Genomic DNA, 26,888 nt, shown 5'->3' on the forward strand with positions numbered 1-26,888 from the left:
TATTAAATCATATGGCAAGATGTCCTGAAGCAAGTAGTTTCATGAATTCTCAGGAGAACGAGAAAATTAAAGTTAAAAAGATCAAACACCAAGTGTTCATCAAACCTTTCAGTCAAGAGCCTTTATTAACATGCAAGTATCATTTGCCGCAAGATATACAGTTTTTCCTAACCTTTCAGTTCTATTTCAGTATTTTAAACTTAAGGCTACTTCTGGATCTCATACATAAAGTAACCTACTAAAACTGGTCAAAGTTAAATTTTATTCTAGTTGTCACTTTGACCTTTAAGATTTATTATTTAGGTTTTTGACATTATTTGTCAGCAAGTAGCAGAATATAATTCTTGTACTTGATAATCTTCTATACTAAAATATGTACCAGTATGTCTTGAGAAGTTACTAAAATATATGCAATTAATATATTTAATTGCTTTCAGTAAGCTGCAAAGTACAATGTTAGGTCTTCTATGAGGAAAAATTACTTTTATAGATCTTGGTTGCTTATGTTCTTGGCAGGTTCCAGAAAAACTGGTCCATATTAAACCAGTCTCAAAGACCTAAGCTGAAGGCTTAATTATGTATCTCCTATAATGACAGCATTACCGAACTACTAAGTTAGAGATAATAATAAACGCTACTCCAGTGCTCCTTTTCCCATGCCTAAGCAGAGGTGCTCTGTCAAGTTTTTCAAATTTCTTGTGTGTTTAGTATAAAAGCTGAATGACCTAAGTCTGATTTAAGTAGAAGACCCACAGATTATGGGTATCATACTTATTGGGACATATTTTAATTAACAGAAGATAATTCATATACTATATCAAAGTGCATCATAAGATTTGCACTGCATCTCCCAATGTTTTAAAATTTTTTATAACATTTCAGTTGGTGGAGGAAGACTGGAATAGTTCAGAAAAGTCTAGCTTTTAAGAGGTAAATAAAGTCTGTAATGAATCCTTTAAAACATTTAAATAATCAAAAGTGCAGTCACAACAAGGGACTATGTAAGAAGAATGAATATTGTGAAGGAAGCTTTATAGTGAGTGAAATACAGTACTTTGGATTGGCCAAAATGCACAATGCACATGAAATCAGTCATGTAGTTTACTTGTTGACCATGTGGCTACAGTTCAAAAAGTGATTGCTCCAAAAGCTATACCTAATAATCTTCCAAAATCTCTTTTAAATAAAGTTCTTAAATTGTAGCAATAAACAAAAAGACAAGATACACTTAATACTGCAGTTTATCAAAAGACACATAAGAAATGTCAACTCTTATGTCTTTGACAATTATAAAAATCAATGTTCTGGCTAAGTTATAAACATGTTTATCATGAAATTATTTGCATATCTCTAATAATGCTAACAACAGTTTTAAGATCAGAATAGGTTTAAAAAAAAAAACACTAAAAACACAAAAATACATAGCCCCATTATTTACCTGTAGAATGTGTTCATTTATTCTTAAATTTCAGTATTTACTATTTCACCACTGCTCTAATTTTAAAAATCACATCCAAAGGATAAGGCAAAACCACCTACGAATTGGCATACTTGTTTATTTCTCAATTTGTGAAAATGTCCTTAATTTGTTGATGTAGCAAACAAATTTCAACTCTGATTGCTATGCAAAAGAACAGAAGATAATCTGCACACAGGCAACATGCTATATATGAAAAAATTACTAACTGAACTACAGGTATTAAATACTGAAAAAAGTTAACAGTTTATTATAATTTATTTTATTTAACAATCTAGGAAGTTCGCAGCCATCAGCAGTTCCAGTGCAATTTCAGGTGCAATTGGGAATTCAGGAATCTCTGTGGAGCTGTTAGTGTAGCGAACCTTGTAGGTAAAATACATGCATACTTTTGATAGTACGTGTGAAGGAATCTCTCTAAAATTGACTTCATTAGTTTCGTTCTCAGCAAACTGACCTGTAAAAGAAAAGGAGTATGTTTGTTACAGGATGAATGAATTCACATGTTGAGAAGTCCTAACTCTCAGTACTTCCAAAAGTGACCATATTTCGAGACAGGCACTTCCTCCTCCCTGCTCTTTTTTTTCTGTTCAGAAAACATTTTAAAAATACGGAATGCTTCACAAATTTGTGTATCATCCTTGCATAGGGGCAATACTAATCCTCTCTATATTATTCCAGTTTTAGTATAGATGCTGCTTAATGACTCATGGATGGGGTCTTTGAAGAGGTAATTAAGACAAAAAACAGGATTATTAGAATGGACCCTAATCTAATATGACAGGTAACCTTTTAAGAACAGGTGGTTAAGTCAAAGCCACACAGAAGGAAGAAAATGTGAAGAACACAGGGAGAAGTCAGCCATCAGAGCAAGGAAGAGAGGCCTCAGAAGAAACCCTACCGATACCCTGATCTCAAATTCCTACCCTTCAGAACTATGAGAAAGTAAACTTCTATTGTTCAAATCACTCTGTCCAAGGTACTTTGTTACAGCAGTCTTAGTAAACTAATACAATGTGAAAAGAATGAACCCAACTAGCATCAAAAGAAAGACATAATTGATTTGAGTATAAATATAAAAAAAATTTATTAAGATTGCAAATGAGATTAATCAAGACTGAATTTTAAAATTCGAATTTTCTTCCAGGACTTTGGACACTTTAGCTTTTCCTAAGAATCATGGTGGCATGATTAAGTGAGGGTGAACAGGATACAAAAAAAGACAAATCTTTTAGAAGATTCAGTTTAAGGAATCAAATCTTTATGGATCATTAGGAGCCCTGTGCTATATGGAGTTGCCAGGTAAAAATAGATAATAAATATAATACTATTTAAAAGCATTTTTAAAAAGATTTTATTCATTTATTTGACAGACAGAGATCGCAAGTAGGCAGAGAGACAGATAGAAAGAGAGGGGGAAGCAGGCTCCCTGCTGAGCAGAGAGCCCCGACTCGGGGCTCGATCCCAGGACCCTGGGATCACAATCTGAACCAAAGGCAGAGGCTTAACCCACTGAGCCACCCAGGTGCCCCTAAAAGCATTTTCTTAAGAAAGCAAACCTACTGTGTCCCCTTTTAGTTTTCAAAATTTTGATTATGTTAGTGAGAGCTCCTCATAAGCTACTTCCCTTTGTTTTAGTAACACTTTATAAACTTTTTTAATGATCTCAAAATTTCTTTAGCTATATAGAGATTATAGTATTTAGCATTTATAGGAAGAAAACAGGTTCTTAGCAGTCTAGGACTAGCATTGTATAGTCAATATAAAAGGGAAAAATGCTAAGAATGTAGTTTTTTTTTTTTTTAAAGTTTTCTAATAACGCTCTACTGGTTGGGGGGTGGGGTGGGAAGAAAGGAGAGCAGGACTGAATGAAGAATTAATTCATAGCAATGAGGTAAATTTTGGTTTGTCAATGACTAAAACTCTCTTTCTTGCATGAAATATTACCAACAAACAGTAAGCTTTTATTTATTTATTTATTTTTAAAATTTATTTGAGGAAGAGAGAGATCTCAGAGGGAGAGGGAGAAGCAGGCTTGCCACTGAGATCTCAGGACCCTGAGATTATGACCTGAACCGAAGGCAGACGCTTAACTGACTGAGCCATTCAGGTGCCCAGTAAGTTTTGATATTAAATAAACATTAGGGTTTTTTGAGGTAAAAATCATATAACATAAAATTAACCATTTTAGAGTATACAATTCAATGTACGTTCATGATACTGTGCAACCACCACTGCTATGCAGTTCCAAAACATTCTCATCATCCCAACATAAAAGCCCATACCCTTTAAGCAGTTCCTGTCCATTTTCCCATCCCCAGCCTCTGGCAAATGCCAATCTTTCTGTCTCTATGGATTTATTCTGGATATTTTATACAAATGGAATCATATAAATGCAACTTTTTATATCTGGCTCCTTTCACTTATCATATTTTGAAGGCTGCATGTATTAGTACTTCATTCCTTTTGATGTAAGCATTAGTTTTGGGCTGCAGATAAACTAAAGGAGATCAAGCTTACAAAAACCAAATATCTTTTAATTTTATTATTAACTAAAATTTATTAACTTCCATGACCTTGGTTTTCTAAGTACATCCAAGCTCTATCCAGTATAGAAGTCCAAAAGTAATTCAACCTATGAACAATGAGTACTGGTAGCAACCAAACTGGCGTTCCTAAGTACTATTTTCCACTATAAGAAAACAGCTCTTTGGAAAAATGTCTGTTTTCATGATTAGAGAATAATTTTTAAAAAAAAAGATTTTATTTATTCATTTGACAGACAGAGATCACAGGTAGGCAGAGAGACAGGCAGAGAGAGAGGAAGGGAAGCAGGCTCCCTGCTGAGCAGAGAGCCCGATTCGGGGCTCGATCCCAGGATCCTGGGATCACGACCCAAGCCAAAGGCAGAGGCTTTAACCCACTGAGCCACTCAGGTGCCCCAGGATTAGAGAATAATCTATTAAATGAGCTTGAAAGGGGTGTCTGGGTGGCTCAGACCATTTAGTAGCTGCCTTTGGCTCAGGTCATGATCCCAGAATTCTGGGATCAAGCCCCATGTCAGGCTCCCTGTTCCATGGAGAGCCTGCTTTTTCCTCTCCCTCTGCCTGCTGCTCCACCTGCTTGTATTCTTTCTCTCTCTGTGTCAAATAAATAAAATCTTTAAAAAAAATAAAAAGACAACAAAAAAAAAATGAACCTGAGAAATCTTGTTATTACAGAAAGTAGTACAGCTATCCAAGACTACCAGAGCCATGTCAAAAGGACATGAGACCAACCTGATGTGGCTCCTTCTGGCATAAAAATGGAACAAATGGTACAATTTGAGCACCAGTGAGAAAGACTGCACTAGATTAAAAAGCATCAAATAATAAAAAGTCACAAGTTGAAAATGAGACACAAAAAAATCCAAACAAAACCCAAAATACTCTTTGCTACTACAGGATGCTGAAGAATCATTTCATTACACTGAAAAATTATATGTAAAGGGAAAAAAAAGCATTTATTTTTTCTTTGCTCTTCAGAGTTATATTTCAGGATAACCAAATAGTTCTTTATAATAAGAATTCTAACTAATAAATGCAGAAGAAATTTTAAGAATTAGAAAAGCACTGTTTTGTAATTCCAAATGAAGTAAATCTCAGCAATAATTACAATGAACACTAAAAGCATTATATGGAAATCTGACCACAGACTGTTCATAGATCAATCAGCTTGCTAACCCTGGAACTCACTCATCAATCTCAACATCACTAAAAGATTGAGACAACAGGAATAGAATGGTACCACCTATAAAGTATTCTTGCCTAGAAAAATGAACTGGATTCTAATCAAGCCTCTAGAGTTGTAATTATAAACTTACAAGATGAAATATTAAATCTAATTTAGATGTGGACATTTTACAAATAACCGCGTTTCACCATAAAATTCATGGTCTGAAAAAAAGGGAGAGTCCTGGGGAACTTTCATAGATTTTGCAAGTCAAATGACACTAGCAGGGAATAATCAGCCTGAAATACTCATAGAAAAATGGTAACAGATGAAAATAAGATTGGCAAAACATTGATAAAATTGAAGGTGGATGATGGGTACATGGAAATGTATTATACTACTCTACTTTTGTGTGTGTTTTAAAATCTCCATAGTAAAAAATACAGACAAGGAATTACAAGTGACCTCAAATAAAAACAACCAACAAAACTAAAAGGCAACATATGGAATAGAAGATACTTATAAATGACATACCTGACAAAGGTGAATAACCAAAATATATAAAGGACTTATAAAACTCAACACCCGAAAAACTGAATAATCTAATTAAAAAACGGACAGAAGACATGAATACACATTTTTCCAAAGAAGACACAGATGGGGGCATCTGGGTGGCTCAGTGGGTTAAGCCTCTGCCTTTGGCTCAGGTCATGATACCAGGGTTCTGAATCAAGCCCCGAGTTGGGGGAGCTCTGTGGAGCTCTCTGCTCTGTGGGGAGCCTGCTTCCTCCTCTCTCTGCCTGCATCTCTGCCTACTTGTGATCTCTCTCTGTCAAATAAATAAATACAAATCTTAAAAAAAAAAAAAAAAAAAGACACAGATGGCCAACAGACACATGAAAAGATACTCAATATCTCTCATTATAAGGGAAATGCAAATAAAAACTACAATGAAGTATCACATCTGTCAGAATGGCTAAATTCTGGGTGGTTCAGTCAGTTAAGCATCTGCCTTCAGCTCAGGTCATGATCTTAGGGTCCTGAGATCAAGCCCCCACTGGGCTCTCTGCTCAGCGGGGAGCTTGCTTTTCCCTCTACCTCTGCCTGCCGTTCTGCTTATTTGTGCTCACATGCTCCCTCTCTCCCTAAAAATAAATCTAAAAAAATAAAAAAAAAGAATGGCTAAAGTCAACAACATAATAAACAACAGGTGTTGGCAAGGATTTGGAAAAAGGGGACTCTTTTTGCACTGTTGGTGGGAATGCAGACTGGTACAGTCGTTCTGGAAAACAGTATGGAGGTTCCTCAAAAAGTTAAAAATAGAACTACCTTATGATCAGCAATTGCACTACTATGTTTTTACCCAAAGAATACAAAAATACCAATTCAAAGGGATACATGCATCCCAATATTTATAGCAGCATTATTTACCACAGCCAAACTATGGAAAGAGTCCAAGTATCCACTAACTAATAAATGGATAAAGATGTGGTATGTGGTGTGTATTTGTCTATGTGTACACACACACACACACACACACACACAAACTGGACTATTACTCAGCCATAAAAAATTAAATCCTGTCATTTGCAACAACACAGATGAAGTTAGAGTATTGTGCTAAGCAAAATAAGTTAGAGAAAGAAAATACCATACTGTTTCACTCTTGTATGGAATTGAAGAAAAAAACCAAACGAGCAAAGGGGGGGAAAAGTAGAGAGACAAAGCAAGAAACAGACTCCTAACTTCAGAGAACAAACTGATGGTGACTAGAAGGGAGGTGGGTAGGAGGATGGGTTAAACAGGTGATGGGAACTAAGGCATGTACTTGTGATGAGCACTAGGTGTTGTATGGAAGTGCTGAATCACTGTATTGTACACCTGAAACTAGTATCATGCTGTACAGTAACTAACTGGAATTTAAATCAAAACTAAAAACAAACAAACAAACAAACAAAACACAAAACAAACAAAAAAACCCCAATACAAACAAGGGACCTCAAATAGCCAAAACAATCTTGAAAAAGTAAGATAAAATTAGAGGCCTCACACTTCCCCATTTCACAGCTTACTCCAAAGCTACAGTAATGGAAATACTGTGGCATTAGCACAAGAATAAATCAATGGAATGGGGCACCTGATAGGCTCAGTGGGTAGAGCATGCAACTCTTGATGTCAGGGTTTTGAGTTCAAGCCCCACACTAAGTGTAGAGATTACTTAAAAAAAAAAAAAAAGAAAAGAAAAAAAAGGACTCTCAATGCAAGAGAGTTGAGAACCCATAAATAAACCCATATAGCTATGGTTAACTTATTTTCAATAAGGTGCCAAGACCCTTAAATGGGGGAAAGAATAGTCTCTTTAACAAATGGTACTGGGAAGCCCGTGTAAGAAGGAATGAGGCTGAGTCATTACCTCACACCATATACAAAAATTAACTTAAAATCAAAGACCTAAATCTAACAGCTTAAATCACAGAACTGTGGAGGCCTGGGTGGCTCAGTTGGTTAAGGTCTGCCTCTGGCTCATGGCATGATCCCAGGGTCCTGGAACTGAGTGCAGCATAGGGCTCCTTGCTCAGCAGGGAGCCTGCTTCTCCCTCTCCCTCTGCCTGCTGCTCCCCTTGCCTGTGCTCTCTCTGTCAAATAAATAGGTAAAATCTTTAAAAATAAATAAAATCATAGAACTGTTATAAGAAAGTATTTGTAAATGATGTCTAATAAGGGGTTAGGGTCCAGAATTTATGAAAAACTCTATGACTAGTAACAAAAAGACTCACAGCAGAACTGAAAAATATTTAACAGATTTGAATAAACATTTCTCCAAAGATGATATGCAAATATATAGCAAACACCAGAAGCGATGTTCAGCATTTCCCTAACAAGTCCTTAGGGAAATGTTAATCCAAAATACAATGAAGAGTGCCTGGAAGGTTCAGTCAGTTAGGCATCTGACTCTTGGTTTCCGCTCAGGTCATGATCTCAGGGTCTTGAGACTGAGTCCTGCATTGGGCTCCATGCATAGCGGGGAGTCTGCTTAAGATTCTCTCTCTTCCTTTCCCTCTGCCCCTTCCCTTGCTCATGCTCTCTCTTAAATAAATCAATCTTGAAACAAAATACTAGGAGGGGTGCCTGGGTGGCTCAGTGGGTTAAACCTCTGCTCTGCTCAGTGGCTTAAGCCAGGGTCCTGGGATCAAGCCCTGCATCAGGCTCTCTGTTTAGCAGGGAGCCTGCTTTGCCCTCCTCCCCCTCTGTCTGCCTCTTTGCCTACTTGTAATCTCTCTCCCTCTGTCAAATAAATAAATAAATAAAAATCTTAAGGAAAAAACCCAAAAATAAAAAACAGGAGAAACCACTTCACACCTGTTCGGATGGCTAGAATCAAAAAAATAGGAACATAAATGTCAGTGAAAATGTGGAGAAACTAGAATACTCATACAATGGTGGTAGGAATGTAAGATGGTGCATCTACTGTGCATTTTGGTAGTTCCTTCAAAAGTTGAACACAGTATTGTTCATGCTCTAGAAAATTCCAAGCCTCAAAAAAAAAATTTCTTTGAGGTAAAAAAAAAATTATCTTAAAGGAACAAAGAAAGAAAGAAAGAAAGAAAGAAAGAAAGAGAATGTTAAGAATAGATGTTTGGGAAGTGGTAACTTCTAAAAAAATAAACTGTATATGTAATTATGAGCACAAATCACCAATAGTGTCCTTCTGTGGTGAGGAGATTAACGATGGTAACTAAGGTAGGGAAAAGAGCCCTTCCTAGGAGGGGTTCCTGAGTTCCTGAAAACAGGAACTGGCAGAAATCAATTTTTCCAAAGCAACATAATCATGCAATAATGTCAGAACAGTTATTGTCTCATTTAATGTTATGAGTCACTTAATTCAAGTAAAAACACATTAATAGTGAAGATTTATTAACAGAAAAGAAAGGAATGTACCTACCTGGGCCACTCAACATGGCTTTTATTGTTCCGGATGTTAGTGCATGTTCTCTTTTTACAATAAATTCATGACCATCCGAAGATATCAATTTGACATACATGGCATCAGGGCCTTCACACCCACCATAGGTTTTCTCTTCTCCATCTAAAGTAAATGATTTTTCAATCACAAAATTAAAAATAAATAGGTTTACCAAGGTTAGTATTTGACTAACTCAAAAGAGAAACATTTCTGGATGGTAACACCTACCAAGATTTTAAGATTTTTTAACTCTTTGTTTTATTATTACTTGAACACATTCCAATGTCAGAATAAATTACATTCAAGGATGTTACTTTGGATAAAAATTTACCAGTATTCTTCAAGGAAGTATTAACATTTTTTTTTTTTTTGTGAACACAGCAACATGTCCAAATTTGAAAGCTTAAACAAATTTTCAAATAGTAAAACTTTAAATCATGGGGAATACTCATGTTTAACATAAGATGTATTATGTACATTTATGAAAGAATGTTTGTATGTCATATGATTTCAACTTCTCTGACAAAGCTGCTAATTCTTAAAGTTAGGGCTTCTCTTTAATCAGAATCTTTACTCTTGATCCATAAAAATAATGATCAAAAGCTTTTATTGCTGATTTTAAATGATTACATGACTGAAGTAAAGAATATAGACAAATACCAGTCTTTGAAATTCAAAGTAGAGGTGAGGAGATAGTGTAGATGTTAACTCTACTGCTAGCTACCCTCACTGCCACCACACTAGCTTCAGCCACAGTAGCTAGCTCAATATAACTTTTTTGGGAATATGTATTTTTTGTATATCCTTTTAAGAGCTTTCTAACACCTATAACTTACACAGAAAATTTTAATTTTTATGATTACAAATATCTGAAAGAAAATATCTTCAGGCTTATTCTAAAAATTAAAAATTTTAAATTTTTAGAATAACAAAAGAAGCACAGAGGATAAAGTATTCAAGCTACAAAGATCCATTTATTTATTCATGTTAATAGTTAATTTAAAAATCCCTCAAATTAAGATTAACAAATATAAAAATCATTTATGTACTACTGCTGCCCAGATAAATCTAAATTTTAAAGTGTCATGAAAGACTTCACTCCTCATGTCCCCCAAAGTAGGGAACTACTTAAAAGAGACTAAAGAAACAAATTAACACAGTAAGTAATCCTTGATTGGATCCTGGATATAAAACACAGGGATACCCTGGAGATACTCAGTTCTAGACCACACAATAAAGCAACTAACTCAAAGGTGTATCAAATGAATTTTCCAGTTTCCCAGTGGATATAAAAATGTTATGTTTACAGCATACTATAGTCTATTAAGTTTGCAGTATCATTATGTCTAAAACAAAAATGTTTATACCTTAATTTAAAAATACTTTATTGCTGGAGCGCCTGGGTGGCTCAGTGGGATAAAGACTCTGCCTTCGGCTCAGGTCATAATCCCAGGGTCCTAGGATCAGCATCCTAGGATCAAGCCTTGCATCAGGCGCTCTCCTCAGTAGGGAGTCGGCTTCCTCCTCTCTCTCTGCCTACTTGTGATCTCTTATTGTCAAAAAATAAATCTAATCGTAAAAAAAAAATTCTTTCTTGCTAAAAAATGCTAACCACTGTCTGAGTTTTCAGTGAGTAGTAACCTTTTTGCCAGTGGAGGGTCCTGCTTTAATGCTGATGGTCACTGAATGATCACGGTTGTGGTTGCAGAAGGCTAGGGTGGCTGTGGCAATTTCTTAAAACAAGACAAAAGAGAAGTCTGCTGCATTGATTAACTCTTTTAGGAACGATTTCTCTGTCGCATGTGATGCTGTTTGACAGCATTTGATCCACAGAACCTCTTTCAAAATCAGAGTAAATCCTCTCAGACCCTGCCATTGCTTTATCGACTAAGTTAATATCCTAATTCCTTTGTTGTCATTTCAACAGTCATCACAGCATCTTTACTAGGAGTAGATTCCATCTCAAGAAACCACCTCCTTTGCTCTTCCATTCGATGCAACTCATCCATTCAAGTTTGACCATGAAACTGCAGCAATTCACTCACATCTGCATTTACTTCTTACACTGAAGTCCTGAACCCCTCAAAGTCATCCATGAGGCTGGAATCGATTCCTTCCACAATCTTGTTGATATGTTGACCTCTTTCCATGAATCATATGTATTCTTTTTTTTTTAAGATTTTATTTTTATTTATTTGACAGAGATACAGTGAGAGAAGGAACGCAGGCAGGGGGAGTGGGAGAGGGAGAAGCAGGTTCCCTGCCCAGCAGGGAGCCTCATGGCTCGATCCCAGAAATGACCTGAGCTGAAGGCAGAAGCTTAAGGACTGAGCCATCCAGGCACCCCAGGTTCACATGTATTCTAAATGGCATCTAGAACGGATGAATCTTTTCCAGGTTTTCAGTTTACTTTGCCCAGATGCAGCAGAAGAATCACCAACTGTGGCAGCTATACCTTACGAGATAGATTGCTTAAGTAATAAGAGTAGGCTTAAAATATTCAGTAAACCATGCTGTAAACAGATGTGCTATCATCCAGGCTTTGTTGTTCCATTTATGAAGCACAGGCAGAGTAGATTTAACATAATTCTGGGCTCTAGAATTTTTGGAAAGGTCAGTGAGCACTGGCTTCTACTGAAAATCACCAGCTGCATTAGTCCCTGACAAGAGTCAGCCTGTCCTTTGAAGATGTGAAGCCAGGGACTGAATTTTCTCTCTAGCTGTGAAAGTTCCAGATGGCATCTTTTTCCAATACGAGGTGTTCCACCTCCATTGAAGATCTGCTGTTTAGCGTAGCCATCCTCATTAATTACCTTAGCTGGATTTGGGAAACTTGCTGTAGATTCGGCATCAGCACTTGCTGCTTTACCTTCAGTTTTATGTCACAGAGACAGCTTTTGTCCTTAAGCCTCATGAGCCAGCTTTTGCTAGCTTCAGACTTTTCTTTTACAGCTTCCTCAACCTCTCTCAGCCTCCACAGAATTGAAGAGTCAGGGCCTTGCTATTGATTAGGCTTTGGTTTAAGGAACTGTTGTGGCTGCTTTGATCTTCTATACAGACCACTCAGACTTTCTCCATCAGTGATAACTCTGTTTTACTTTTTTATTATTCACCTGTCCACCAGAGTAGCACTTTTTATTTCCTTCAAGAACCTTTCTTTTGCATTCACACCCTGGCCAACTGTTTGGCACAAAGGGCATAGCTTTCAGCCTGTCTCAGCTTTTGACATGCTTTCCTCACTAAGTTTAACCATCTCTTGCTTTTGACTGAAAGTGAGAGAAGTATTTCACTTGAATACTTAAAGGTCATTAATTAGCCTACTAATTTATTAATTAACCTAATTTCAATTTTCCTGTCATAGGGAATTGGGTGGTCTGAAGAAATAAAGGAAGACCTGGCTGGTGCAGCAGTGAGAACACATACAGCATGTATTGATTAAGTTCCCCATCTCTGTGGGCACAGTTCATGGGATGTCACAACAACTACCATAATAACATCAAAGATCACTGACCATCATAACAAATATAATTAATAGTGAAAAAGTGAAATATTGTGAGAATTACCAAAATGTGAGAGATATGAAATGAGCAACTGCTGTTGGAAAAATGGGACCAACAGATGTGGTCCACACAGGGTGGCCACAAATCTTCAATTTGTAAAAAAAAAAACCAAAAAAAACCAACACGCAGTATCTGCAAAATGCAATACGAAGCACAATAAAACAAGGTATGTCTATAACATACTTGCTATAAAGAACACTACTGACACAACTGGGAAATTCTGAATGTGGACCTAATTATGAGAAGCCTACCCCAGTATTTAGGTGTGAAGTGAAATGGTACAGAAAAATACGCATGTGTGTGTATATGGGTATATAAATATAACACACACAAGGAAAGCAAATGTGGCAAAGCATTAGCAATCACTGAAGGCTACATAGTGTATCATTTCTGCAATTTTTCATAATAAAAAGCTGGGAGACTCATAAGGATGCAAGTAACTTGTAAATTATAGACTACTCAAGCATACAAATATTTAGCAGGTTTTGCCCATCTCTTAGGAAATAAAAACAATTTTCAATTAAATTTATAATTCTTGCATTTTTTGCAAGAATTTAAAGCACTTTTTATGTTTGTTGGGAAAGTTTCTAATTTAAGTTGCTATTACTTACTAGGAATCACAAATTATACTTGGCACAAAATATTACTTATCTGCCTTTCAAAAATAAATACAGGCATACCTTTACTGTGCTTTGTTTTATTGTGTGTTTGCACTTTTTACAAACTGAAGGTATGTGGCTACCCTGCACTGAACAAGTCTGCTGGTGCCATTTTCCAATAGCACTTCTCACTTTGTGTCTGTGTCATGTTTTTGTAATCCTGGCAATATTTCAAACTTTTCATTATTGTTTTTGTTATGGTGATCTGTGATGACTCACTAAAAGCTCAGATGATTAGCATTTTTTGGCAATAAAGTTAAATAAAATAAATAAATAAAAAATAAATTTAAATAAAAATTTAATTAAGGTACTATACATCTATTTTTACACATAATGCTACTAGACTATAGCACAATATAAACCTAATTTTTACAAACAGGAAACCAAAAAATTCATTTGACTTGCTTTATTGCTGTGGCCTGGAATCAAACCCACAGTATTGCTGAGGTATACCTCTGGTAAACAAATGCTGTGGAATTAACTAATTTTAATCTAGTCTGATCATTTTTTTACTTGCATTCACCAATGTAAAAGGTCTATCTTTGAGGAAAAAAACCCAGCTTCTACTAGTTGAAATATAAAATTACTTTATATAACTTACCCATTATGTTCTTATGAAATTCTACTTTACTTCCACAGGAACTTTGGTAGTTTCCTGAAAATATAACAACACTATTTTAAGATTAATTCTGGAGTAATATGTTTTCACCCATTACTATTTAACGTCCTTGGTATTACAAATTCAAGGACTCTCTCTGCTATGTAAGAGTTTCCCAGCCACCATTAATATGGAACAGTATCAAGTTTCTGAACATCTGAGAAAAGATGATCACCTTCAGAGTAGTAGTCTAAACATAGATTTGTTTTTTACCCCCCTTAACTATTGTGAAAATTATTTAAAAATACAGATGTTGTTCCTTAAGAGTTGAACTGAACTTGAAGGAGACTGCTGGCCTTAATCATCTCTTTGTATATTTATATCTACTAGATAGTAGTGGAAACTAAAGCACATATTTGCTGAATGAATGACAATATGATAAATCCAAGGACATGATGTAGCCTTCATAAAAGGGCTTGTCCTTGTCTTATAAAAAAAAGTGTGGCATTTATAATGCATTTTACTGGGCCATCCTTGATGCAAAAGGTTATCAAAGTTCTGAAATTTAACAGCGAAGTGGTAGCAAATCTTTACTATTTTAAGAAATTTTAAAAGTATTTAGAAGTTTTTATTTATTTGAGACAGTGAGAGAGCACAAGCAGGGAGGAGGATCAGAGGAAGAGGGTGTAGAAGACTCCCCACTGAGCAGGGAGCCCAGTGTGGGGCTCAATACCAGGACCCTGAAATCATGAGCTAAAGGTAGATGCTTAACTTAATGAACCACCCAGGTATCCCGAGAAATCTTAAATCTTACAAAATAAGATGAATGCTAAAGGGCTCATGTTGAATAATTTTAATTTTCATATCATTTCTTCAAGGAGCATTTCACTTAAACCAATATATTTATGTTATTAACAGGAAAAGATCCTGTTCTGTGAGAAATCCCTAACCAGAATTTTATTCTAGCTTTAAAGAAAGGGCCAAGAAAATGAACCATAACATTTTAGAGCAGGAAAGAAACCTGGAGATAAACTGTGTAATCCCTCCTCTTAAAAGTGGTAGCATCACTAACGTATATGGGGGCTGAATGATTTGTTCCAGGTAATGACAGAGTGAAAGTAGGAATCAAATCTATTAGTCTAGAATACCAAGCATGGAGGGGAATATTTAAAGTACCATATCTAATAAGAGGTAAGGGCAACAGCGGCAATGTTACATCATTACCAACAATTTGAGGGGCTAATGAGTGGTAAACATCGCCTTACATGACTTGCGTACATTATTTTAAAATAACACTTACACAAGGGAATTATTATTCCCACTTTAGAGGTGAAGAAACAGTAAGAGGTTGCCACTGGCTTAAAGCTTCTACAGCTTAAGTGGCAGCATAAGGATTTAAAGCTAGGTAGGTTTGCTTTAGAGCAAACACCACTTTCCATTATTCCATATTACCACGGTAAACAATTCTGGCTCCCATTAAAACTTTTCTACTACTGTTAAGAGCTGCTCATACAGATCCTTAGATATTTATCTAAAACTTAAACAGTACTATGTCACTTTATAAGAAGAATAGTAAACAAAAATTCATCGGTCATTATTATTTTTTTCTGTTCACTGCTTTGTAATCTTTCTTCTAAAAAAAAAAAAAAAAACGAAAAAGGAAAAAAAGTGCTAGAAGAACTTCAAGTGCCAAGTTTCTATCTGGAAAATCTCTAGAGCAAAACATCTAGGACGTTTATTTAACTAGCAGTAGCTAAGCAACCATGCAAAGTCACATCTTAGAAGCCCTCTGGGTAGCAACAGCTTCTCTATAGACTTCTTAATATAGTAAATCAATCTCACCATTTATATGACAAAGGTGGAGAAGGGACTCCCCGTCACTAAGAAAACAGTAAATTAACATTAACAGTTAAAAGTAAATCCTAATTCTTATGTAGAAGTTAAAAATATTTAAAATACGATTAAATCTGGAATATCTATAGACATCCAAGTTTGGGGTTAGAAAACCTCAGTGTAAGCATTTGATCTCTTCTATACCTGAGGTCTGGAAATTTGAATTAGTATGTAGAGGCAGTGTTTGAACAGTAAGCTGAAAATAGTTCTAGGCAGAAGATAAAGCATGAACAAAAAGTCCTTGGATGTTATTCTGCTTTTACAGTGTTACATATGAACATTACTCTTTTAGAGTTTTTTATTTTTTAGTAACAAACAGAAATTCTAGATGAGGCTAGCAGCTACACTGAAATCAGTTTTGAATCTAGTATCACTGAACACTGAAAAGATCTTTGAACAGTCCATCCTTTGAATTTGAAATGCTATCATTATCATTTACTATATTATCACAGGAATTTCTAGACTATATTCTGTCTCACTAATCTTTTTATATCTGACCAAAATATTCACTATTTTCACTATAATAGTGTGATAAACATATTTGCTAAATATCTCATGTTTTGCTAAAGTCTCATTTTATCATTACACACTTCCTGTTTGGTGGACTTTTTGGTACTTTACAGTTTTTATTATGAATGCCCTCTGTTTTCCCATTATACTTTCTGAAAGATTATTGCTGGGGTTTTTAAAAAAAGCTTTTAAATCCATTAAAAGTTGATTTTGTATCCCATCATCTTTGCAGAACTCTCTTATTATTAGTACTAACAGTTTTTCAATTGATTTGTTTGGATTATTAAGCAGATGATAGCAACAGCTGCAAATCTATTCTTTTTATCTGTCTTTTTACATTGGCTATTTACTTAGAAAAAGTAAGAAGGTTAGGTGTCTGACATTACTCACAAAAGTATGCTATGGATTAAAGAACCAAATATAGAAAAATAGAAGAAAAAATGCAAATAACTCATAGACCTGTACAAAAATGCTTGATCCCAACAGTAATCATGGAACATGCAAACTAAAACATTAAGATGTGTTAAGAATCAAGTGTTGGAGGAGAGGGAAAAAGGGAAATACTAAATAAACAGCACAACAGTTTTTGGAGGGCAACAGCAGAATCATCAGAAGGCTAGCGATTATTGGTATCTACTTTAAAAAGACACTAGCCTTGTGTGCAAAGGCAAGTAGAAGGATACAGACTATAATAGTATACAAATGAAAAACTGAAAATATGCTAAAAAAAGTTAATCAATTAGGGAACGAACTATATAGAAATAGTGTCTATAATTATTAATATTTACTAGGAGTGGTGAAAAGGAAAAAGTTAAATCTATGGGTGTAACAACATGGAATTACCACCAGGATAAACTTAATTTTTTATAAAAAGCAGATTAGAATGATAGGTATAGTTTGGTGTTATTTATGTAAAATAAGTGGTTTCTTGCCTATTAGTCATATTTTCTGCAGAATACATAAAATGCACCAAAATACATGTTTAAAAGTGTAAATTATTAGAAAACTTTTTTTTGAAAACTATGATTTTAAATTAGATTTTACTTATGTATTTACTTATAAAAGATTTTTATTTATTTGACAGAGAGAGACACAGTGAGAGAGGGAATACAAGCAGGGGAGTGGGAGAGGGAGAAGCAGGCTTCCCATGGAGCAGGGAACAAGATGTGGGGTTTGATCTCAGGACCCCGGGATCATGACCTGAGCCGAAGGCAGACGCTTAACGAATGAGCCACCCAGGCGCCCCTATTTATTTATTTTTAAAGATTTTATATGAAAGAGAGCAAGTGAACGAGCACAAGTAAGGGGGAGGGACAGAAAAAGAGGGAGAAGCAGACTTGCAGCTGAGCAGAGAGCCCCACAACGGGGCTCAATGACCTGAGCCAAAAGGCAGACACTTGAATGAGCCGCCTAGGTATCCCTAAAATTTCTTTTTTATTTTTAAGATTTTATTTAAGTTGTGTGAGAGAGAGAGAGACAGAGTGCAAGCAGGGGGAGCAGCAGTCAGAGGGAGAAGCAGGGTACTTCTTACCGATGTGGGACTCGATCCTAGGACCTGGCCGAAGGCAGATGGTTAACACAACCAGCCACCCAGGCATCCCCCTAAATTTGATTTTTATTTATTTATTTATTTTTTAAAAGATTTTATTTATTTATTTGACAGAGAGAAATCACAAGTAGATGGAGAGGCAGGCAGAGAGAGAGGGAAGCAGGCTCCCTGCTGAGCAGAGAGCCCGATATGGGACTCGATCCCAGGACCCTGAGATCATGACCCAAGCTGAAGGCAGCGGCTTAACCCACTGAGCCACCCAGGCGCCCCTAAATTTGATTTTTAAACAAAAACAAATAGGGACACCTGGCTGGCTCTGTTAGAAAAGCATGTGACTCTTGATCTCTGGGTTGTGAGTTTGAGCCCCATGTTTGGTATAAAGATTACTTATATAAATAAATATTTAAAAAAGGGGGGCACTTCGGTGGCTGTCAGGTGTGATCTTGGGATCGAGCCCTGCATGGGGCTCTGTGCTTGGGATTCTCTCTCCCCCACATCCCCTCCCCCAACTCACTCTTGTGAGCAGCTGTGCGCTCTCTCTCTCTAAATAAATCTTTTTTTTTTTAAAGACCATTATGAATTTTTTTTTCTTTAAAGATTGTATTTATTTACTTATTTGATAGAGAGCTTGGCGGGGGGAGAGACAGCACAAGCAGGCTGAGCAGCAGGGAGAGGGAGAAGCAGGCTCCCTGCTGAGCAGACAGCCCCATGGGGCTTTATCTCACAACCCTGGGATTGTGACCTAAGTAGAAGGCAGACACTTAACCAACTGAGCCACCCAGGTGCTCCATAAATAAAATCTTAAAAACAAAACAGAACAACAAGAAGTGTAATAGAACCAAGCAGCTCATAAGGGAACAATGGTCAGCCTGATGATTAGTTCTTAACTCTGTAAAAACCAGGATTAATTTGGAAAACAAAGTAATACAAATGGACAGAAGTTAGAAGGTAATTCCAGTTTATTAGAAGACATCAAACTATCCTGCCCAGAATGTCCTTATAGTGTCACTGGATTTATGGCTCTCAAGAGGAGTTAAAATTCTCATTCTGGCCTCTTTTAACACAACAATACCCCTATATTTAGTTCTTGTGTAAGCAGTTTTTTTTTTTTTTTTAAGATTTTATTTATTTATTTGACAGAGAGAGATCACAAGCAGGCAGAGAGGCAGGCAGAGAGAGAGGAGGAAGCGGGCTCCCTGCTGAGCAGAGAGAGAGCCCGATGCGGGGCTCGATCCCAGGACCCTGAGATCATGACCTGAGCCGAAGGCAGCGGCTTAACCCACTGAGCCACCCAGGCACCCTTGTATAAGCAGTCTTAATACTTTTAGCAAAGGGTACCCTCCCCCATTTTTCCTCCACTGTGGAATTCATAGTTTTTTTCACTATTAGATGTAAATGCTTGTTTCTCTTTTTAGATATATTTTGTCTTGCTTACTAGCTTGATGTTTCCACAAGGCAAGGAGGTCCTTTCTCTTTGTGACCAAGATAATCGATACAAGGTAATTATGTGGTAATGTTAACAATGTGAAGCTTCATACAATAATGTTATCTGCCACTGACATAGATAGTACTATTCTGAGCTTTCTAACAGAATAAAGTCATTCAATGATACACTGTTTTTTTTTTTACCAAGATTGATCATGTTTTTGTTTTCCCATGATGCTGGCATTCTTTCTAGGAAAGAAATATTTAAGTTGATGGAAATATTTTGGGCTATACTGAAGGGAGGGAGTGACTAAAGAAGGAGACAGTATTCTACCTTTCACAATAACATTTAGTCAATATGAATTCTAATTCTGAAGACAATTTTTATTTTAAAGACTTCGAGGACATAGTCACATTTTATGAAATTATGGTTACTAAAAAAACATCAGTCTTCACAATTTTGCACTGCGAATTAAATGCAAGAAGCATGTGTTCCTGTACATGATTTCTGGAATTTTATGTTTCCTAGAACTAAATCAGTTATCTGAAAATGTTTGTTTGATAATGTCCTCAAATCTCCTAGGGTTAAAACTTGTTCCCAAACACCCAAGTTGAAGAACAAGTTTTGTTCTCAGTGGCAGTCTACAGTACATCAAAGAGGGCAGTTCTTCGCTTTTACTAAGGGAGTCTATCAGGTCCTTTAAAGTAAAAGCACTGACCACAATTTCCGATCTGTTTTTGATGGTTAACAATTAGTCATGGCCTAATCGTCCTAAATGATCAAGTTTTTATTACTAGAATAATGACTCAACTAGGAATACTCAGTAATCAACTATATTATAATATTTCATTAGCAGGGCTTGGTTTCTAAAAACAAGCCCTCTGCCTGTCATCAACTGTGGGGCTTTAGGGATCTTGATTAGCAGAGATCCGATATTTGAGAACTCTATTTTAGACTGGCCATAAATGATCAATCAAAAATATTTTTATACAGGGTGGTGCAGACCACAACAATCATTACACTGATGTTAAGTGGTCTCCAGATCACTGGGAATGAAGGTTCTTGATTATTTATGTTTTGGTAAGTTATAGCTGTTTCATGTCAATTTACAAGTGGCAAAATGATAAACAAGACTTTCGTAAATCCTTATACTGGATTCCTAAGTATTAATCCAAGAAATAATCTGCCCACAAAATACCTTTTACAAAAATGTTCACACAGAAGTTTTACTCAAAATAAATGAGAAGCCTGACGACACACAGGCTGTGATCTATCTGTGCAGAGGAATACCATTCACAACAAAAAGGAATGATCTACTGATACACAAGACATAGGTGAATACCAAAAATACTATACTGAATGGAAAAACAAAAAAGGTACACACTACATTATTCCATTTATATGAAATTCCAGAACAGGCAAAATGAACTTATGGTGAACTTATTGCTGCTTCTGGAGGAATGATTGGGAAGAAGCATGAGGCAACTTTCTGGAAAATTAAATGGTACACTGAGCATTCCAAGATACGTTAATCAGATCTCAATTAAAAGAATAAGGTTAGAGTAAGATTTTTAAGAAATTTATTATTTTTCTTAAATTTAGATATCAATTCAAGTGGTTTTTCTGTCTCATTAACCTTTCAAAAGATACTTATGCTAATAATTTAAACTGACCCAAATTCTCTAGGTTTGGAGAAACTAATAGATTGGGAGTAGGATTTGGGGAGTCCTAAAGAAGTAAATCTGGAACTATGAAACTTTTAAGTGAACAGCCACAAAAAGAAAGTAGCTTTTGATCTGGGTCTCAATGGATGGAGGTGTTTTTACCAAGCAGAACCGGAAGGAGAGGGAGATCCAGGCAAAATAAACAGTATGAGCCAAATCAGGAGAGGGGTGGGGAAGGCATGTACACAAAGCCACAGTGTCACTGCAAGTCCACATCTGAATTTCTACTCTCCAAATTTCTATCTTGAGACCCTGATAGGTTAAAGTGATAAGACTCCTGTTTATCTCTCAAACACAATGGACTAAACTGTCTAAAAGTTCCTTCCAGCACCACCATTTCATGTTAATACTCATCTGAAATTCCCCCTCCCTCTACCAATGCCTATAATTCCCAATTTCCCATCTTTATTAAACAGAGTTGTTGCCCTCAAACAGCACAGGGCTCCAGACTGCTACATGCTTCCATGGAGTCTGTCTGCCTCACCCCTGTAAACTACCTAACCTCTGTCTTAGACAATGATCTTCAAACTCCTTTGTTTTCGGTTAAAAAGGTTTGAACAAATATTCCCACTATGTAATATCTAATTATAGATTCTAAATACTATAAAATCCTAGTAAACAATCCTCCTAGTAAACTAGTTTTTCTACTCTGAAAAAATCCTAGCTTCTCCTAAACCTCCAATACCTTCTCCTCCTCCTTGCCCTGACAACTTATTTTATCAAGAGAACAGAAAGATTATCACTTCAATTGCCTTGTTTTTCCATCTTCGTCCTACCTGCGTCTATATACCATACACCCTGTCCACCCTCCTGTTTCAAAAGTTGAATAAAAAAGGGATGCCTGGGGGCGCCTGGGTGGCTCAGTGGATTAAGCCGCTGCCTTCGGCTCAGGTCATGATCTCAGTGTCCTGGGATCGAGCCCTGCATCAGGCTCTTTGCTCAGCGGGAGCCTGCTTCTCTCTCTCTCTGCCTGACTCTCTGCCTACTTGTGATCTCTCTCTCTGTCAAATAAATAAATAAAATCTTAAAAAAAAAAAAAAAAAAAAGGGATGCCTGGGTGGCTCAGTGGGTTAAGCCTCTGCCTTCAACTCGGGTCATGATCTCAGGGTCCTGGGATTGAGCCCCGCATCCGGCTCTCTGCTCTGTGGGGTAACTGCTTCCTCCTCTCTCTCTCTCTCTCTCTTCCTGCCTCTCTGCCTACTTGTGATCTCGGTCAAGTGAATAAATAAAACCTTAAAAAAAAAAAAAAAGATGGAATAAAAAACCATCCTTCCAGGGCGCCTGGATGGTTCAGTTGTTAAGTGTCTGCATGCGGCTCAGGTCATGATCCCAGGGTCCTGGGATCAAGCCCTGCATCGGGCTCTCTGCTCAGCAGGAAGCCTACTTCTCCTTCTCCCACTTCCCCTGCCTGTGTTCCCTCTCTCCTTGTGCGTCTCTCTGTCAAATAAATAAAAAATCTTTAAAAACCAACCAACCAACCAACCAAAACCATCCTTCCTATTCAAGGCCAACCTTTCCACTTAAGCACACCTCTCTGAGGACTTTGGGCTGTTATTATTCCCATCAGCACATCAAAATGCTACATAATCACTACCATTCACTTCTTAACCCACTCTGATCAGACTTCTGGCCCACTAGTACATTCAAGGGGCTCATCTTATTTCCATTACTTTACTTGCTTTCATGGTGAATTTTTAATCCTTATCTAACTCTTAGTTGGGTTTTATAGATGACTACTCCCCTCCTTCCCCGAACAGCTTCTTCCCTTAGTATTACAGATGCCATACCCTCCTGGCTTTTCTGCTTCCATCCCTGCTTGCTGCTCCCAGTCATCTGCCCTCTTCTCCATTAATCCTCTCCACTTGATGTCCTCTAGTCCACAGGCTTAAATATTACCCATTAAAAATGACCCCCAGGGGCACCTGGCTGGCTCAGATGGTTAAGTGTCTGCCTTCAACTCAGGTCATGATCTCTGTGTCTTGGGACTGAGCCCCAAAATGGGCTCCCTGCTCAGTGGGGAGTCTGCTTCTCCCTCTCCCTCTGCCTGTGCTCTCTCTCAAATGAATAAATAAAATCTTAAAAACAAAAACAAAAACAAAAAAACAAAACCCCAGATAATCTTCCTTCCTAGCTTGACTTTACCCCTGAGTAACAGTTGTGGATCTCCAACTTGCCTACTTGCCTATTTGATAATAATTATGAAAATCCTCATTTATTCCTATACAAAACTCTCAATTTATTCCTCAGAAATCAGTGTACTCTCCTGTGTTCCGTATTTCAGTAAATGGTACTACTGTTCACCCAGATGCTCAGGCAAAATAGTTGATTTCTCAATTTTTTTTCTGTCCTGGGGTGAAGGCAAGACCTACCTGGCTCCATCTTTAATTATATTCCAGAGCACACCATTCCTCACAAACTTTTACCTTACATCTCTAGTTCAAGCTACCACTTCTCAATTGGACTACTACAAGTCTCCATAGGAACTCGTTTCCTTACTTTCCTCCAACTGGTCTATTTGCCACCTAGTAAGTAGTCATCAAGAACAGAAATCAGGTATCATTCCCCTGCACAAAATCCTCTAATGCCCTCTCATTACAAACAGAAAAGGACTATAAAGTTGTAATTATTCAGACTTAGCTAAGTACTCTATTTTATTTCTCATCATTCTTATTTAACTATGCTCCACCTATACTGTATATTGGCCATTTTAGTATCATAATAGGTTAAATTCATTCGTTTCTTAAAGTCTTTAGATTTATACATATACATTATACATTTATAGTTACTGTTATCTTAAAAGCTCTTCCATATTCCCTGAGAGAGGCAGGTCTTCCTTGTTCACTCCCCTATCAAAATTAGACACCCCTACCCTAATCACCTAATTTGACTCGACATAACTCTAATCTTGACCTAATTTCTTCACATTTATCACCACTTGAAACTATATTTGCTTATATATATACTTATTGCATCTCCTCTCTTTCCCCAAGCTCCACGAAGGCAGGCCTGGTAAAATAGCTAGCATATAGCAGGTGCTCAACAAGTATTTCTTGAGTGAATGGTACTATTATTATCTTAGTCACCAAGGCTTGAAATTTCAGGCATCACTCCATGGGCTTTTCCTGATCTTACTTAATAATGGAAGAGTAAATCCTTATTAACAACTAAAATCCATGTACACTTATCAGTATAAATGCAAAAAGCTTCCAGATTACTTAATAGTACTGAAAAATCTGTATTAAAAAAACCAAACACCCAAAAAGCACTTTATAAGGTACACTCAAATGTTACTTTAGAGCTTGATATACAAGGCTCACTATAACTTCTGCTACTGTCTAATTACGTTACAGAATTATTATAAAGGTAATGAAACTGGCATCTACAAGGTGAAATAAACATACTTATAAAAATATATATTTTGAAATGGTAGTTACTAGTTTAATTTCATACTTAGGGAAAAAAATAATAGCCATTAAAAATTAAACATGAACGCAAGATCACCACTGGCAATAACTAAATATCCACCATGAGAGGGCTCAGAGCTGTTTCCTTACCATTTTGTTTCCAGAATGAATGAATCCATGTGTGAACTGTAATCTTTCAACATCATGAATTACAAATATAATGTAAACGAGATCATCTCGTTTATCATCTTAGTCTACTAAACAGAAAAGGAAACAACTATTTGAGGATCAAAAAACGATTTAGCAGTTTGAAAAAAAGGATTTTAAAACTCAAACTAAAGGATTTCGGTTGTTTTCTACACAAACCTGAAAAAGTAAAATGCAAAGTAGAAATGCTCGCACGAATGGCATGAACTTTACAACTGTATCTTACGAAAGAGATTTCAGTTCCATAAGATAAACTCAACGGCCACTGTACTAGATACCTTTCAGACAAAACTGGAAAGCGGATGCACGACAGTCCCAAACTATCAAGTCGGGCACAGATCGTCCGACAAGTTGCCCAGAAGGTAAACGTCCCGGGGTCCTGCCGCTGGAAAAAGAGGGCTGCGACTGTGAGAGTCACTCCTCTGACTGGGGACCGACTCCAAAAAAAGGACGCATCTGAGTGCACACGGGAAAAGCAGAAAGGAAGGGCGACTGGGCTGCCATGCTCCTAACTCCACCCTCCCGGCGCTCAGCCCCGGGAAGGCCCAGACTCGCTGGCCGCCGCCCCTCCTTTCGCCCTCTCCCGAGCCCACCAAGCAGCGCCTAGAAAGGTCCCGCCGCCCTCTTCTCCCCTCCCCCAAACCAGGAGCTGAGAAGGCCCGGGGAGGTTAAGAGCTTCCGTTCCTTCCCCGCCCAAATGGGAAGGGGTGGATCGCGAGCGCGCCCAGTACGAGCCTGCCTTGTCTCCCACGCGGATCCGGAGTTCCGTTCCCACCCCAGCCCGAGACTCACTCGTCAGTCCTGCAGCCACGACAGCCACCGCGCCGGGTCCCCGCGCACCGCCACAGCCCCTACTCCAGGGCCACCCCCCCACCCCAGCTGCCTGCCGCCGTGGGTTCCGGGGCAGTTAAAGGAATCACTTCCGCCGGGTCACGGATGCTTTCTGCGACGCGCGGGAGATTGGTACCTGGTGAGGCGGGGACGCCGTCTGTTACCCGCTTCCGTCTACAGGAAGTGCGCAGCGCCCCCCTCCCTTCTCCTACAGTACCACTGGCCAACCTCGGAGGACCGCGGTTATTTGCAAATCCCAACCAATCCAGTTCTGGGTCTTCTGCTTCCCAGCATGCAGCACCGACTCTGATACTATTTCTACCGGGACATCATTCTCAAAGAGGTGCTCGGGGGGGCTGGGTGGGTGGGGGGGTGTCCGAGGCAGCACTGCATCCTGGGATTTGTAGTTTCTCTGAAGGCCACTGTTTCTTCGCGGCCGCACTACATCCTGGGACTTGTAGTTTCTCACGTTGAATGTTAAGACTTTAGTAATTTTAGAGGTTGTCCAGGGGTCCTTCTGCGGGTCGGAGATAATCTGCAGAGAAAAGATTGAAAATTGGGAGTACGGTTTCTATGCTAACAAGATCGTGCTCTTTAAGAAACACCATCTGTCTTTTTGTGAAAATTTGCAAGAGCATCTTTACGGCTAGCGCAGTCGGCGGGCCTCATTTCCTCTCTTCCCGACACCTATTACTGAAAACTAACCACGCCCCCACCCCAGAGGGTTGGGGCCTTTCTCCATCCTTACCAACTCCTCCCAGCTCCGGGTTGCTCAAACTTTCCTAGATTCAGAGATCACGCCCTGAAATTCCAGCCGTCTGCCGCGGATGCTGAATTCCGAGACCTCTTTGACATTCCACGCCCCAGCACTCTCGCTCTTTGAGCCCCTCTCTCGCTCGTCGATCGGCCTGTCCTTTTCACTTGCTTTGCTGTGGTTAAATTCAGTTACCCTTCCAGAAAAGCTGAAACAGCTAAATAAAGTTTGTTCTCTGTTTACGAGCCCGTGGCAAGAAGGGAATGTAGGGCCAAGACACCATTTCAAATTGCTCAAATAGGCGCTGTTGTGTTAACGAGGTCCACAAAGGAAAAATAAATACAGGGGAAACAAAATTTGTTGACCTAATTAATAATTTTTGCTTGAAGGACATATTTTGTTGATTTGACAGATAAAAGTCATTGCTTTTAACGGAGAGATTGCTTTGGGTTAATTTTTCAAAGCCTTTGCAAAAAAAAAATTTTTTTTTTTTTTAATTTTAAAGTTTTTGGTTTTAACGACATCTCAGAGTAGAGTTTGGTAGGGAGGAGAGACCGTGGGATGAGGAGAGGAGGCGTGGGCTCATTTTCAATAAAATTTTCCTCCTTTACTTCAAAAGTG

At 37.8% G+C, this 26,888-nt stretch overlaps 1 protein-coding gene and 1 non-coding gene across 3 annotated transcripts; both read right to left on the reverse strand.

Moving 5' to 3' along the window:
• Positions 1-1,540: 1,540 nt before the first annotated feature.
• On the reverse strand, positions 1,541-25,588 carry ELOC (elongin C). Of its 2 annotated transcripts, none has more exons than XM_059394738.1 (4): positions 25,475-25,588; positions 13,973-14,043; positions 9,132-9,275; positions 1,541-1,934 (listed from the first exon to the last, which is right to left on the reverse strand). In XM_059394738.1, the coding sequence occupies exons 2-4, from the start codon at positions 13,974-13,976 to the stop codon at positions 1,744-1,746; spliced, it is 339 nt and encodes a 112-aa protein (XP_059250721.1). In that variant the 5' UTR covers positions 13,977-14,043; positions 25,475-25,588; the 3' UTR covers positions 1,541-1,743. The 2 variants fall into 2 exon arrangements, with proteins under 2 accessions (XP_059250721.1, XP_059250720.1); XM_059394737.1 differs by having other exon boundaries at positions 13,973-14,026; positions 25,475-25,587.
• LOC132014733 (U6 spliceosomal RNA) lies at positions 2,082-2,188 on the reverse strand. The gene has a single exon (XR_009403384.1). It is a non-coding gene; the product is annotated as a U6 spliceosomal RNA (small nuclear RNA).
• Positions 25,589-26,888: the final 1,300 nt, after the last annotated feature.

Source organism: Mustela nigripes, chromosome 3 (genome assembly GCF_022355385.1).
Source record: "Mustela nigripes isolate SB6536 chromosome 3, MUSNIG.SB6536, whole genome shotgun sequence".
Taxonomy (NCBI): domain Eukaryota; kingdom Metazoa; phylum Chordata; class Mammalia; order Carnivora; family Mustelidae; genus Mustela; species Mustela nigripes.

Coding starts and splice junctions, on each gene's coding strand:
- ELOC (XM_059394738.1), bottom strand. Junction 1,935..9,131: donor AGCCATGTTGAGTGGCCCAG/GTAGGTACATTC, acceptor TTTCTTTTACAG/GTCAGTTTGCTGAGAACGAA.